This window comes from Microcaecilia unicolor, chromosome 1, assembly GCF_901765095.1.
Source record: "Microcaecilia unicolor chromosome 1, aMicUni1.1, whole genome shotgun sequence".
Classification (NCBI taxonomy): domain Eukaryota; kingdom Metazoa; phylum Chordata; class Amphibia; order Gymnophiona; family Siphonopidae; genus Microcaecilia; species Microcaecilia unicolor.
The window spans coordinates 39,523,615-39,540,096 of record NC_044031.1 but is presented as its reverse complement, the minus strand read 5'-3'; the positions used below and the strand labels follow the sequence as shown (position 1 = coordinate 39,540,096).

The following is a 16,482-nucleotide window of genomic DNA, read 5'->3' as shown; positions in this document are numbered from 1 at the left end:
TCAGCTGAGAGGGGAGGCAAAATTCCCCAGGCCCGGCCTCCAAGGGGGGCCCAGCACCTGCAAGGCTTGCGGAGGCAGGCAGAAGGTTCTGCTCCCTTGGTCTATCTCTCTCCTGGTCCTATGTGTTGGGACCCGGGTGATCGCATTAACACGATAACCCGGGTCTTGGCACACAGGATCAGGAGAGTGACAGATCGAGGGAGGAGCAGATGCAGAAAGGTAAGGGGGTGAGGGGCAGCGGCATCCCAAGTGGGGTGGCGGTGGCGGCAGCGACCCGAGTGGAGGGGGTGGTGGCGATGGTGGCCTAAGTGGAGGGGGGAGGAGGTAGTGGCTGCAGCCTGAGTGGGGAAGGGGGCAGTGGCTGCGGCAGCCCTGCCCTGGGCCCAGCTCTGTCTCTCGGTGGCCCTGTAGTTCAGGACTAAGAAGGACTACATCTCTGTGATAATGTGAACCACGGCAAGGCATGGCGTCCTCATAAAATACAAATGGAGGCAGTGTACTGTCAGAAAGGCAAGGGCTTTATTTTGTACAAAAAAGGGAAATAACCGGCGTGTTCCCTCACAGGCTTTTCACTCTCAATGTCTCTCTTAGGTTTCTATACAGTATCCACACAAAGGTCTACTTCCAGCCAGACCCCAAGAACAGCATTCTTATGAGTAGTGGTGTGTTGGTAAATGTTAACAACAGGCTCTTATATATGTAAATAACTTTATTATACATTTAATTGGTACCAAGGTACAGTGTAGCAACCAATTTACAATATTAAAATATACAATATTCTTTACTGTAAATTCCATTTGGCCATGCAACCTCAAGAACCCTTCCGCTCCCGTACTCCCCTCCCTTCCTATAAGCCCACCCGACTGTTTCCACTCAACAAAATAACACAACAGATGTACAGAACAATAGGACCCAAAGCAGTACAGAACAAGTAAAGTCATAAACAACACAGTTTATATCAAATTGTTTAACTACCCTTAGGCTTTGCCTTTGGGTTTAACAAGCAATACCATGATAAATGAATTTAAACAATCTATGTTTAAGGTATATGCCCTAAATATGTAAAACCTGGTAGCAATAATGAAAGAGTGATGGAATATTCACATAGCAGGCAGCCAACAGTTTTAATTTCCACTGAAAGTAATAAACTTGAAGAAGAAATAAATATATATCACAGAACTGGAAAATGTTGGCACGTTTAGACTGAATCTGGACTTCTGCATGAAGGTAGCTCTGCCCTCATTATTCAATCTCTCTCTTTTAAATAGTAGTAATAAACAATATTAAGTGCATTTCTTTTTTTTTCCAAGAATTTTTTTTATTGAATTATGTGCATTTCTATAATAATATACCATTGCATTCCAACAAAACAAAAGGAGCAAGTTTCTTTTCATCTATGCACAGGAAAATAAAAGATTTTAAAAGCTCCCAGGTTTCAACCTAATTTATGTTTAATGTGAGATATAAATGCCATAAATAAATAAATAGATAGATAGAAACTCTGAATGTTGAGCACCTGTTTCTCATAACATGATGTCTGTTTTAGTGGCCCTTTACCAGGAGAAAAAAAAAATCTCTGCACGAATATAACAGTGCTAGGGAGTCCCTATAACCAGTCCCTCCAAATAAAATTTATAACAAATTGCTACTGTACCTATGAAAAGTTATTTCATTATTATGTTTCTTGTGTACATCCGTATGCTGCACAAGCCGGCATATTTGAAAATATAAGTGAGATTAAATAAAAATGCTACCAACAATAAAGAACAACGTGGATGCAGCAGCTCATAGGTTTGCTTGCTTTGTTTTGAGTTTATGGTGAAGACAGCTCCGTGGGGAAGGGGAAACAGAGACAAACCTAATTAGCTTCAACTTTTTGACTTCATACTGTCTCCTGTTCTCCTTGTCTAGACCTAACACAGCATCATCATCTGCCTGCCCATCCAGCATACTTCTCTCAGTTTCCCACCTCAGCTGATCCGTTCCCTTCACCAGCCATCCTTCAAACCTCACTACTCTTCCAGCAGCTCTAGCAGTAACACGCTGCCTGGACGACCTGGAACCTTTTCTCTGCCGTGTTCTGCCCTGCTGATGCAACTTCCTGCTTACGCGTGGGCAGGATCTGGCAGAGAAAAGGCTCTGGGTTGGCCAGGCGGCATGTTACCACTTACACTGCTGGAATAGTAGTGATGTTTGACAGATGGCGGTGACGGAGTAGTGATGTTTGACAGATGGTGGTGAGAGAGAGTATGAAGTTGGAAGCTGAGAGAGGTATGATGGGATTGCAAGCTCACGGGTGGGCAGGCAGGGGAGGAGGGAGAGAGGATGATGCTGTTAGCTAGGGGAGGAACCCCCCCTCCCCCCCAGATATTTGTGTGCTGGCTGCTTGGCTCGATTCAACAACTGGCTCACAAAATTCAGCAACATTTAAGAACCGGCTCTTGTGAGCCGGTGTGAGCCAGCTCCAGCACACCACTGCTTATAAGGCTTAAAGCTTAGCCTACCTTGTATTAGGCTGGGGTAGCTTCTACACACTGGTCTTAGTGGTGGAGACCCACACTCCAGGGTGGCTTCTGTCCTCCCAGGTGGAAACCTCTGTATCTGGGTCTCCTTAACCTCTTCCCTGGGCCTCTGTATTGGGGCCTCTCTGAACTATTTTGGCTCAGGGAATTTAATACCCTCCCAGCCTGAGCACCACTCCTTTGGCTCAGGCTCAGCATGAGACTTGGCAGACTAGTGCCACCTACTGCAAGGTGGCTGAACTGTATCAATAGTGAGGGAGTTCTCTTTCCTATACCATCCGCTGTCTCACAATCTCCTAGGATTACAATGAGCTCACATCCTTCCTGAGCACTTATATACTGTCCTAACTTTATCTGCCAAGCTAACTGTGCACCGGTACAGAGTTAACTTCTGGCTGGCCTCTGTAACTGGATATTCAGTGCCTGCAGCTGTCAGTGACTTAAAAACTGTTGATCACTGTGAGCTGATATCTGAATATAAAGTTATAACCTTTAGAAGTTGGAAGCAAAAAATCCTTTGAGTGTTCGGCTTTATATTTATATGTATGTATGTATGCATACACACAAACAATGTTTAATTATTTATGTTCTTCAATTATGCATTTTTGCAGGACTGAGGGGTGGCACTGGGTTGATCATAAGGTCTGAGTTTTAAATATCAAAATCTCAGCAGGTGGGCTTTGTGATCTGAAAGTTAATTCAGAAGTGTGCAAGGCTGAAGGGTCACTTAAACTCTCTACTCCTGTCCTTTTTAATCCATCCTCTTCCTCCTCTAAACCTTATGAGGGCAACTTTCAACAATTCAAATGCTTGTGAAATCTGAAAGTATTTTGTACCTGCAAACTTTATCAGTTATCAAACTTTCTAACTTGACATTTATTTATTTCCAGAACTTTCTGTACCGTTCTAACTGACTAGCATGTATGTATGATTTTAATTAGGTGATATACCTTTGACCAGGGGTTCTCAACCCAGTCCTTGGGACACACCTATCCAGTCAGTTTTTCAGGATACCCACAATTAATATGCATGAGATAAGTTTGCATACATTGGAGGTAGTGAATGCAAATTTATCTCACGCATATTCATTAGGAGTATTCTGAAAACCTGACTGGTTAGGTGTGTCCCGAGGACTGGGTTGATCAAACTTAAACTGTTGATCAAAAGCGTAGCCAGGTTGTGTCGCCAGGGGGAGCGGAGAGACGCACAGCGTAAATACAACAGATCAGCTGAAAAATTAGGCGCCGTCGCCATCTGAAGTCAATTTGGGGGAACGGTCGCTCTCCTGGCACCCCACCTAGCTACACCACTGCTGTTCATCCTTTCTCCAGGACCATACTGAGACAGAATCATGAGTTGTGCGACGTGCCCCCTGGCACCCTTGCTGTGCTGTGACCAGTATTTGGAAGTCAATGGATGGGGCACTATTTCAGCACCCATGTCTCTCTGCCTGCCCAAACTTGGTACAGCCCTGCCTTTCTCTCTATCCTGCACTGCACTGAAGGGCTGTGTGTCTCTCTTCTCCTCCCAGAGAAGCAATGTGGAAACGGGAAGGTGTACTCCGACTGTGTTTCCTCTTGCCCACCCAGCTGTGCCACTCTGGGCACCTCTGAAGAGAGTCACTGCCGGGACGAGTGTATGAGCGGCTGTGAGTGTCCCCCAGGCTTGTACTTGGAAGATGGTCTGTGTGTGAGGGACGAGGAGTGCCCGTGTTACCACCGGCGCCAGAAGTACCTCCCGGGACAGATCAGCAAGCAGAGGTGCAACCAGTGGTAAGAAGCACATCCTCACACCTTGTGCACGGTTGAGTGAGGCGTGTTAAACCCTGCAGGTTAGGAAAGAGAGAGACAGAGGGCTTCTTTCCATTTTTATTGTAATCTACCTTGTGCTCAATGGTAGAAAGGTGGGAAGTCAAACAGAAATAAATAAATAGGTCACAGCCTGTCCTCACCCTCTCCAGGTAACCCCAAGCCAGAATGGAACAAGATAAGAACATACCGCCCGATATTCAAAAGTATAGCACCTGGCCGGTTAAATACCCTCAAGCTGGCTATCCGCCGATATTCAGCAGGATATAACTGGCTATCTCCTGCTGAATATCCCGATCAGCGGCTAGTCCGGTCACTGGCTATGTTGCGTGACATAGCCACTTACCACTGATACTCACTGGCTGACTGGTTAAGTTTAGTGGCCAGATAGACCCGCGTAAATAGCAAGTCTATCTTTGGCTGCTAGAAGCTAGCTGGTCAGCTGATGAATTTTAGCTTAACTGGCTATGTTTGCGGTGCCAACCCCCCTCCTACTCCGGAAATTCAATTCTGGTGGCCGGATATGGCCCCAATGTTGAATTTCCAGGTTCAACACTGGATATTCACAAAATGGAATCCCACAGTCTTTGGTAAAAAATCAAAACATGTTAAACTAGAACCAAGACTATTACTGCTATACTGAGATAACAGCAATTCAATCACACATATATAGCCATATATTTCTCTTTTTATATAGTCTATTTTGATTGCTTTATTCTTTTTCTTCAGAGTTCCCTCAGCAAAAACCACTCTTCAGGCAATTGCATTTCTTTTGCCAAGTGGCATAGCACTTCTTTCATCAGGCTACTCATTTTTTTCTTTGTGTGTGTGCTATTACCTATCAAAATAGTGCTACAACTTAGAATAATAAATAAAAAAAATCAAAAAAACGTGAACTTATCTCTAAACAATATGTGGTCGCACAAAGTCCCTGAGGAAAAACTTCTGAAACCACATATTGTTCAGTCAAGAGAAGACGACTTTAACCCAAGTCCCTGAGGAAAGACTTCTGAAACCACATATTGTTCAGTCAAGAGAAGACGGCTTTAACCCAAGTCCCTGAGGAAAGACTTCTGAAACCCACGGAGTCGGGCATTTTCAGGGGAAGGCAGTCGGAAACAATAGCGGCTGTGGTACCCGGAGAGAGTTAAGCGAGGACTCAGCGTGAATGCCGAAAAAAACATTTTTTTTTGTTACATTTGTACGCTGCGCTTTCCCACTCATGGTAGGCTCAATGCGGTAGGCAATGGAGAGTTAAGTGACTTGCCCAGAGTCGCAAGGAGCTGCCTGTACCAGGAATCAAACTCAGTTCCTCAGGACCAAAGTCCACCACCCTAACCACTAGGCCACTCCTAGTTCACGGTTTTTTGAATTTTTTTGATCTATTATTCTAAGTTGTAGCACTATTTTGATAGGTAATAGCACACACACAAAAAGAAAAAAACGAGTAGCCCAATGAAAGAAGTGCTATGCCACTTGGCAAAAGAAATGCAATTGCCTGAAATGAGTGGTTTTTGCTGAAGAATTTCCGGGTTCGACAGTGATAGCGGGAGTTAGCCGGTCTAATTCTCGCTATCTCAATATTGGAGTCATAGAACATAAGCATTGCCATACTGGAAGAGATCGAAGGTCCATCAAGCCCAATATCCTGTTTCTAATCCAGATCACAAGTGCCTGGCAAGATCCCAAAAGAGTAAAACAGATTTTATACTACTTATGGCTTATGGAATTTTAGGAACTTGTTCAAACCTTTTTTTAAACCCTGCTACACTAACTGCTTTTACCACTTTAATCTAGCAACAAATTCCAGAGTTTAAATACATGATGAGTGGAGAAATATTTTCTCTGATTTCTTTTAAATGTACTACTTACTAGTTTCTTTGTGTGCCCCCTAGTAATTGTATTTTTGGAAAGAGTAAACAAGCAATTTACGTCTACCCATTCTACTCCACTCTAACCATATCATGCATCATATCCTTGGTGCTAATTCACTGTCTTTCCAGATACTGCTGTCGACACATATCACTCGTTCACCCCTTTTGTGAGGGTAGTGAAAGCAAAAGGGGGCCCGGGTGTGCACTGATCAATAGTGTATTTATGTTAGGACAGCTGTGGTCACTTGGTTGTGGTCAGGTCTGCTGAGACAGATTTTTTCTCCCCACATCCTTGTACACAGTGGGCCTGATATTCAGACCACGGAAAGTAGCTGGGCTGCCTCCCGCGGTCGGCGCTGAGCCTGGATATTCAATGTCAGGCTGTTTCCAGTGACCGGCTTTGAATATCCAGTTTATTTTTGGCAGGTTTTTAAACATAAGCAGCCAAGCCGATGTTCAGCGCTGGCTGGTTAAGGTTAAACCGGCAAAAGATATACCTGCTATTTCGGTGACCTAATTTGGCTGCCAAACTTAGATGGCGATGCGCTGAACATTAGTGGATAGCCAATTAAGTGCCATTTAACCAGCCAGAAGCTGTTCCTGTCCTGTCTCTGGCCGTCTTCAAATCTAAGCTCAATGTGCTGCTGCGGCTAGGAAAGCAAATAGAATGTTAGGTATTATTAGGAAAAGAATAGAAAACAAAAATGAGGATATTATTATGCCATTGTATCGCTCCATGGTGCGACCGCACCTCAAGTATTGTGTTCAATTCTGGTCGCTGCACCTCAAAAAAGATATAGTGGAACTGGAAAAGGTGCAGAGAAGGGCGACAAATATGATTCAGGGGATAGGACGACTTCCCTATGAGGAAAGGCTGAAGAGGCTGGGGCTCTTCAGCTTGGAGAAAAGGTGGCTGAGGGGAGATATGATAGAGGTCTATAAGATAATGAGTGGAATGGAACGGGTTGATGTGGAGCGTCTGTTTACGCTTTCCAAACATACTAGGACAAGGGGGCATGCGATGAAGCTGCAGTGTAGTAAATTTAAAACGAATCGGAGGACGTTTTTCTTCACTCAACGCGTGGTTAGACTCTGGAATTCGTTGCCGGAGAAGGTGGTTGGGGAGGTTGGCTTAGCGGAGTTTAAAAAAAGGTTGGACGGCTTCCTGGAGGAAAAGGATGTACAATGTTATTGAATGGACGTAAGAATAATCCACTATTTCTGGGATGGGCGGGACGAAATGCTTGTTCTTTTGGCCGCTGTCGGAGACAGGGTACTGGGCTCGTTGGACCCTTGGTCTGTCCCAGCATGGCGATGCTTATGTCTTAAGCTAAAAGCCCACCTTTTTGATGCTGCTTTTAACTCCTAACCCTTGTTCACTTGTTCAGAACCCTTATTTTATCATCCTCACTTTAATATTCCCTTATCTCTTGTTTGTCCTGTTTGTCTGTCCTAATTAGATTGTAAGCTCTGTCGAGCAGGGACTGTCTCTTCATGTTCAAGTGTACAGTGCTGCGTACGTCTAGTAGCGCTTTAGAAATGATAAGTAGTAGTAGTTATTGTTGCCTCAGTCTTTCTCTCTCTCTCTCTCCTTCTCATATAGCATGTGTCAGGGGGGTCGTTGGAGCTGCTCCCAGGAGAAATGTGCTGCAGAGTGCTGGCAGGTCGGGGACTCACACTATGTCACTTTTGATCGCAAGAGATTCTCCTTCCAGGGTTCATGTGATTACATCTTGGTGCAGGTAAGAGAAGGGCTTTCCGCTTCTGTGCAGCCTCCCTTGCCCCCCCCCCCCCCCAGCCTAATGTATAGTTTCTGTGATGGAATCACAGGGAAGGCTTCCACCAGAATGAGAGGTGAGATTTCTCCAGGACTGAGGTCAGTGCCATTGTGAAATGTCTAACTTGCAGTTTCACAGAGAGATTCTTTTATGAGAGTTATTTTGCTTGTAAGGGTCACCAGTAAGACTGCAAGTATTTTGTTCCAGTAGCAGTAGCCAGAATTGAAATTTTCGCTCTTCCCTTCCTCCCGCTCCTAAATTAAAACTAACAATACTGTAGCTTGCAGGGATCCCCAAGGCTGGGGAATCACTAGTATTGAAACAGGCTCGGAAATCAGGAGACGAAAGACAAATTTGGTTCCAAAGGCAGGACAGCTTTATTGCTAGCAATTGAACAGCACTGAGTAATCTCGGGATACTGCTCCCTGAGCGTCACCTGACACTCGTTCTTATACACTCTTATCAGTAGTCATGCGCAGTTACAGACAGAGGATCTTACACAGAACCCAGGAAACGAAACTTATCTTTGGCTTTGCTCACACCCCTCTATTTCCAACACTGGTCTCTAGTCTATTCACAGTTATTTGGCATTGCATATACCATATAAGGCAATATACTGATAAGCAGCACAAGTTCCAGCACATTTACACAATACAGCCTCTATGCAGGGATCACGAGACTGTGCTGGCAGAGCCAGCTGCCCTAAATTGCTGACTACTACAATTTGTTATCTAGCTGCTGGTTAACAAATACATACTACTAGTAAAAGTCTAAACTGCACAGGTTCTAGTCTTAGTCTAGGCTCATTATATGTAAGGCACAAAAGGTCCAGTGCATTAATAAGGTATGGCTAAAAGGCCAAAAGCAGAGTTAGAGTCCATCAGTAGGCACAAAACATGAGGTTGTTCTGGTGGTCAGTAGTATTCATAGTATTCGAATAGTATCCGGCGTTCCACCCCTTCATTCCCCCCTTTTGATACTTGAACATCCATCTGGTGGAAAGTATCACTTCCATGAACCCTGAAAAAGGAAAGAAAGGACAAGGATAGTTAGAGAGGGAGGCAACAAGCGAGCCCTAAGCCCTTGCGCAGCCGTTGGTTGCTTCGCCGGGGTTGAGACGGAGGGCCCCTAGTGGAATCCCCCCCCCTTTGTATCCGGTCTTATGCTGACACAAGGGTACTGGCCCATTAAGTGACTCAGGAGGTGAAAGGTGCACGTCAGCCACAAGGTGCTTCATCGTCAGCTTCATCAGACTGGGGAATGGGGGAGTACATCTGGAGAGCCATAAGTTGGGCAGCAGCACGGCGGTCAGCGATGCTTTCCATGGTGGAGCGGAGACACCTGAAAACTAAGGGGAGAGACAAGGGTATTAATAAGCAGGACAACAAGAACAGGCCACCCATGACGAAGATACTCTTGAGGCTCTCAGAGGTCGGTAGCCAGTTGGTTAAAGAGGGATCGGTTAGCTCTCTCCACTGTTCCACTGCTCTGGGGTCTCCATGCACAATGTAAGGCGATAGGGTCCATCCGGCCTGTGTGGGCCCTGCAGTGCATTACAGCTACCTTCTTCGGTTTCCATACTGGAATGCACAGTGGCCATTACCTCTTCACAGTCGTGGAGTGGTGGTTCAGGGGCCGGGAGGAGGGTGGCAGGATTGAGGTTGGTCGTGTTCAGGATCCGCACCTCCGGATTTTCGCACAGGAGGGCTTGGTATTTGACCAATCGGGAGTTGGTCATCCATCTGGGTCCGTGGCTCTCGAGTAGGCCGCGGATGGTGTGGGGTTTAGTCACAAAAAGTGTTTGGCCAAACGTGAGTTTATTGGCCTCGTGTATCAGCAGACAGGCCGCCGCAACGCTTCGGAGACAGCCCGGCCATCCTCGTGCCACGTTGTCCATTCCCTTGGAGAGATATGCTACAGGGCGTTGCCAGGTGCCGACCAGTTGGGTGAGGACTCCAAGTGCCAATCCCTTCTTTTCGTCGATGAACAAGTGGAACGGCTTAGTCACATCTGGCAGTCCGAGCGCTGGTGGGGCCGCAAGGGCATCCTTGAGGTCCTGAAGGGCTTTCAGTTCGCTTTTCTCCCACCGGAGATCTTGGCCCTCGAGTTCAGGCCCCTTCAGTTTGGCATACAAACTGTGGGTCAGGATAGCAAATTGGTTGCGGATAGCTTGGGTACGGGGTGTACCGAACCTCCGGGTTCCTTCTCGGAGGCGAAATCCCGGGTACGCAACTTCGATGTCGCATATCTGTGCCTTCTGTCGGCGGGCTCGGTACCCTAGGGCTTCCAGGGTTGTCAAGAGGTGAAGGGTAGCTTCTGCACAGTCCGTGTACGTTTCCCGGGCCACCAACAGGTCATCCATGTATTGGACGACCGGCCCATACTCGTCCTGATACGTCTTCAGGTCCTGAGCGAGTTGGTCGCCGAAGAGGGTGGGGGAGTTCTTGAATCCCTGGGGGAGTCGTGTCCAGGTAAACTGCTGCTTATTTCCAGTCTGTAAGTCTTCTCACGTGAAGGCAAACAACTTCTGGCTGTCGGCAGCAACAACTTCTGGCTGTCGGCAGCAAGGGGGATGGAGAAGGAGGCGTCCTTCAGATCAATGACACTATACCACTTGCTCTGGGCTGGCACTTGGGCTAAAATGGAGTAAGGGTTCGGTACGAGAGCAACTAGGTCGGCCACCTGGTTGTTGACCTTCCTTAAGTCTTGGACGGGCCTGTACTCGGGGGTTCCTGATTTCTGGTAAATTTCAAGACTCCCTGTTGGGGGGTTTCTGCAAATGCGGGGGTTTCTTCAGGGAGATGGATGAGGAGTAGGTTCAGGAGGATAGGGTTCTTGACAGGCTTTCTTGGCTGCCTCGTCCGCACGTCGGTTGCCCCGGGCTATGGAATCTGTCTTCCTTGTGTGGGCCCTACAGTGCATCACAGCGACTTTTCTTGGCTTCCACACAGCTTCAAGCAGGTGACAGATTTCAGGGGCAGATTTCAGGGGCATTTGCAGCCCGCTGTCAAGAACCTTCAGGCGAACACTACACAATCAACAGGTCACCCACGTACTGGACAACCGGTTCATATTTGATCTGGCACATCATCAGATCTCTGGCGGGTTGCTATGTCGAGCTACATAGGGTATACTGTGTGTGTGGCACTGGATGAACTTTAGGATCTTGTGTTTGCAACATGAGACAATACATGCGATCTTGAAACAATATCATACAGGAAACAATCAGTGGCTTCAGAGGCGTTAGTGATGATGCCTATACCAAGTAAGCAAAAAGAAATCATTACAATTGAGAATGTATAGCAATATTCCTATATGGACCACCAGTTCAAATGCTGGCCTAGAGTTTAGCAGTCTATCTAACAAAATGAGTTCAACCAAAATCCCCTTCCAGCATTGGTGCAACCTTAACAGAGTTGTTTTGGGATATAAAGGTTACAATTCTAGAAAGTTCATTGCAGTAATAGGCAACAACCCTGAGAACAGAGGAGAATGCGGTGGCCAGGTCTGTTTCAGGAATGGTAGACAGCAGGCCTTAACACAGACTGGTGCCATCAGGGATCACAGTCAAATGATGTCACGTCCTGCCTGCCAACTAAGGTGAGAGGACAATTTGATGAACCTGGAAAACAAGAAAGAGGACTCCAAACGATACAGGGCCTCTATGTAGGCCTCAGGGCATAAATGATAATAATTCACTCAATATCTGGTCAAACTCTTAACAAAATGCCATTAGCTTACTTCTATACTCAAATTTCATGCTTCTTTTGATAGGTAATACAGAATAAAATATTCTGTGGCCTATCCCCAAACAGTATAGTCCTGTTGAAACACTCCCACATATATCCACTTCCACAACCCTTCTATCTAACTTACAAGTGTACTTTCATAGCACATAATCATGTACTCCTGCCATGTGGTTATTCACACTATTCACACAACTTGCACATTGGCAGTATATCTTTTACAAGCTTCAAACATCTCAGTAACCTTTCAATGACTGGGAACTTGCTTCCATCTTCTTCACAATGTGATGCCCTATGATTTAAAACTTACATTTAGATCTTTATCATGGTACACCTCACCTCTCTGGACAACCTGGTTTAAGCGTCCAGCTAAAATCATGAGACATATGATTTATGGAGAAAAGTTAGAACAAGGATGATGTCAGCACGTAGGCAGGTGCCTAGAAATGTTCTATAGCAGCACAAAGCATTCTCATTCAAGGTACATTAACAACTTCTTAATCTGAACATTCAGCTAAATTCCTTTACCCTGGAGGGGGCAATATCTCTGGAGTCACAATTGCCCAAGGTAAAGTAACACAGATATATTTATCACAAGCATGATGAATTAAACACATTAAGTAGACAAACGGTTCTTTGCATAAATCACATTATTAAAACAAAAGTCTGTAATTGTGAGTCTTATCTGTCTGCCCTAGTCTAGACCGCAAGCTCAGCTCCTTTGGGCAGGGACTGTCTTTTTTTTTTTTTTTTTTTTTTTCTTCTTGCTTTCTTTCTTTCCCAAAGCAACTTGTGCATGTAATACACACAAAGATCAGCAGAGGGAGCAAGTCATCAATAAAAGAAAGAAGAGTGACGTCATAAGCAAACAACTAAACACTGAAACAACGAAAATTCACATGAAACCTAAAACTTATCTCTCTGAAATCTCAATTACCTGGGGTACAGAACATACACGTGGGATATTTCACCAGACAAACATTTATTGTACAAATCCTACTGAGGTATGTACAGAGCATAGGCAAGAAATAGTCTGCAAGTCTCATGAATAACTTAGGAATTTGCATCCCTCCTCTGCAGTGGAGGAAAACAAATTTAGTGCAATACAATTAAGCAGCTGTGATTTGCACTGCCTACGAGACTCATAAGGTTTGCATAAAAGGCAACTGCTCATGGCTACAGGCAGCAGATATGTCCCTGAAGAAAAGCACAAACTGGACCCCCTTTTTTTTTTTTTTTTTTTTTTTTTCCCGAATGCAGGGTTTGTTTAAACTGAATGTATCTGTGCAGAAGTGGGGAGGAAACAAGCTGCAACAAGCTCTCTCGGTAACTTTGACATAAGCTACAAATCTGAGTTTTAAAATCCAATGTTTTAGCGTTTGGGGTGTGGGATACCTTCTGTAGTTTTCTTTACATTCTTTAGGGACTATGGTCAGTAAATGAACACGATACCATAAATCTCACAGTAAATTACAACAGATGCACCGTGCTTTGAACCCAAGTGCAGCATGGAGCTATAATTTCAGTAAATCACAAAGTTGAAAGTTAACATAGCGTGACAAAAACAGCTGGAGGAAAATCAAGGCTGCATTCCTGAAGGGAGGCTTTACATTTAACCTCCGTAATACTATACCCATAAGACTTAAAGAAAAGCATGAATTGTCATACCCTTTTTAACAACCAGATTCAAGAAAGATAAACAACATTATCCCCAGCAACGAAATCCTGGCGCTGCCCATACAAAGCTTGCACCGTCTGCTGTAGAATACATAGTTCTCCTGTTTCAGAGAAACAAAATCTTATCTCTCTATGTAAAAAAACAACACGTCAAAACGTCATGACGTCGAGGGCGGAGCTATAACACTCGAGGGCCGAAATGCGAGGCAAACGCGAACCCCGAACAAGTAACGCGAGTAGCTCCGAGGGACGGAGGGAGGGGGCCCCTTGCTAGCGTCCGTTTCATTGCACTCAGAAACGGGCATTCTTTCCTAGTATCTTATAATAACTTCTAACATGATGCAACAGTTAAGTTCAAAGGCTCATATCACTCTGTTAACATGCACCCGGAGTAATTATTTCCTCGAGCCCACTCCCACCACCGGCTGTGGTCTTATGAGTGGGTCCCAAACCCCGGACTGCTTTTACTCTATAGCAGCCTAAGACAACAAAAACCCTGCACTCCTCAGCTGCTGAACAGTTCATCTGGTTCTCAAGCACGTTATCTACACACATTCCATTCTACAGCTCATGCAGCTGGTGTACACAAGGTCATAGAATCTGCAGTTCAGAGACGCCTGAGAATCTACATTTTCATACGCCACAAGAAACCTTCCCGTTCGCCGCTCGGTTTCGTCGTCGGAGCCTAGTGAGTTTCGGGACCTAGTCGTATACCAATAGTCCGTATTAGTCACTGGCTAAAAGAGGGTGATCACGCCTCTTCTTCGGTCCTTACTGGGCCGGTCACTACGCTGAGTATACTCGCCTGTCTGTCGTCGTCGTTGCAGGCCGCGCCGTCGTACGCGCCTCTCCAGAGAGGAAAAAAGAAAAAGGTGTCTTGCCGGAACCTCACAGCCCCACTGCCAGCCAGCCAGTGTCGGTCAGTCCTCCGTCCGGTTGGACACTGAACTCAGTGGTGGCCACTTACCAGCCGGTTCGGGGGAGCTGACCTCCCTGGCACAACCGTGCAGTGGGGGAGGGGAAAGAATATAATCCATTTCCCTTTTGTACTCCTGGCTGGGCTCGCCAATGAAACAGGCTCGGAAATCAGGAGACGAAAGACAAATTTGGTTCCAAAGGCAGGACAGCTTTATTGCTAGCAATTGAACAGCACTGAGTAATCTCGGGATACTGCTCCCTGAGCGTCACCTGACACTCGTTCTTATACACTCTTATCAGTAGTCATGCGCAGTTACAGACAGAGGATCTTACACAGAACCCAGGAAACGAAACTTATCTTTGGCTTTGCTCACACCCCTCTATTTCCAACACTGGTCTCTAGTCTATTCACAGTTATTTGGCATTGCATATACCATATAAGGCAATATACTGATAAGCAGCACAAGTTCCAGCACATTTACACAATACAGCCTCTATGCAGGGATCACGAGACTGTGCTGGCAGAGCCAGCTGCCCTAAATTGCTGACTACTACAATTTGTTATCTAGCTGCTGGTTAACAAATACATACTACTAGTAAAAGTCTAAACTGCACAGGTTCTAGTCTTAGTCTAGGCTCATTATATGTAAGGCACAAAAGGTCCAGTGCATTAATAAGGTATGGCTAAAAGGCCAAAAGCAGAGTTAGAGTCCATCAGTAGGCACAAAACATGAGGTTGTTCTGGTGGTCAGTAGTATTCATAGTATTCGAATAGTATCCGGCGTTCCACCCCTTCAGTATTAGCAGGCCGCAGTGTGATATGCTCTCTTTGCCTGCTATTTCCTTTTTTTTTTAAATTATAGTATTCTGTTATTCATTACATCCAAAGAATTAACTATTAGATTATACAGCAAAAAAAAAAAAAGCAAAATTAGTATAACACTCATATATTTAGAAAGGAAAAATATCTCTCAGTTTAGTTCACAAACGGTTTGGCCAAGACACTAGGAAATAGTCATTTATATGAAACTAGCCGTTGAGCCCGTGAAAACGGGCTACTTTTGGAATGGGGGGGGGGGTTTCCGAGCCGCCCCCCCCCCCCCCCGGAGTCGCCGCCGCCCCTCCACCCGGCCCGAGCAGCACTGTAAACTTACATCAGCACGCAGCAGCAGGCACATCAGCAAAGCTGCCGTCGGGGCAGGCTTCCTTCTCTGCCTGTGTCCCGCCCTCGTGTGACGTAACGTCGGCGAGGGCGGGACAAAGGCAGAGAAGGAAGCCAGACGGCAACTTTGCTGATGTGCCTGCTGCTGCGTGCTGATGTAAGTTCACAGTGCTCGGGCCAGATGGTGGGGCGGCGGCGACTCCGGGGAGGGGGAGCGGTTCCGACGTCTGCAGCATGCCAGTAGAGACTTCCCTCTCTGTCCCGCCCCCATCATCACGTATTGAAGCGGGGGCGGGGCAGAGAGGGAAGTCTCTACTGCGCATTTGCGAGTGAGTACGGTCACTCGTCTGATTGGCACGGACGGGGAGAGGGATCTTGGGGTGATAGTATCTGAGGACCTGAAGGCGACGAAACAGTGTGACAAGGCGGTGGCCGTAGCTAGAAGATTGCTAGGCTGTATAGGGAGAGGTGTGACCAGCAGAAGAAGGGAGGTTTTAATGCCCCTGTATAAGACGTTGGTGAGGCCCCACCTGGAGTACTGTGTTCAGTTTTGGAGGCTGTACCTTGCGAAGGATGTCAAAAAAATGGAAGCGGTGCAAAGAAAAGCTACGAGGATGGTATGGGATTTGCGTTCCAAAACGTATGAAGAGAGACTTGCTGACCTGAACATGTATACCCTGGAGGAAAGGAGGAACAGGGGTGATATGATACAGACGTTCAAATATTTGAAAGGTATTAATCCGCAAACGAATCTTTTCCGGAGATGGGAAGGCGGTAGAACGAGAGGACATGAAATGAGATTGAAGGGGGGCAGACTCAGAAAAGATGTCAGGAAGTATTTTTTCACGGAGAGGGTGGTGGATGCTTGGAATGCCCTCCCGCGGGAGGTGGTGGCGATGAAAACAGTAACGGAATTCAAACATGCATGGGATGTGCATAAAGGAATCCTATGCAGAAGGAATGGATCCTCAGAAGCTTAGCTACAATTGGGTGGCAG

General features: G+C 46.0%; 1 protein-coding gene across 1 annotated transcript in view; it reads left to right on the top strand.

Annotated features, from left to right (window-relative positions):
• Positions 1-16,482, top strand: part of LOC115465678 (SCO-spondin-like) — a 537,587-nt gene that overhangs the window by 55,289 nt on the left and 465,816 nt on the right. The window contains exons 11-12 of the mRNA XM_030196374.1: positions 4,054-4,294; positions 7,808-7,946. Of these exons, the coding sequence (XP_030052234.1) occupies positions 4,054-4,294; positions 7,808-7,946 (380 nt within the window). The remainder of the gene's footprint in view (positions 1-4,053; positions 4,295-7,807; positions 7,947-16,482) is intronic.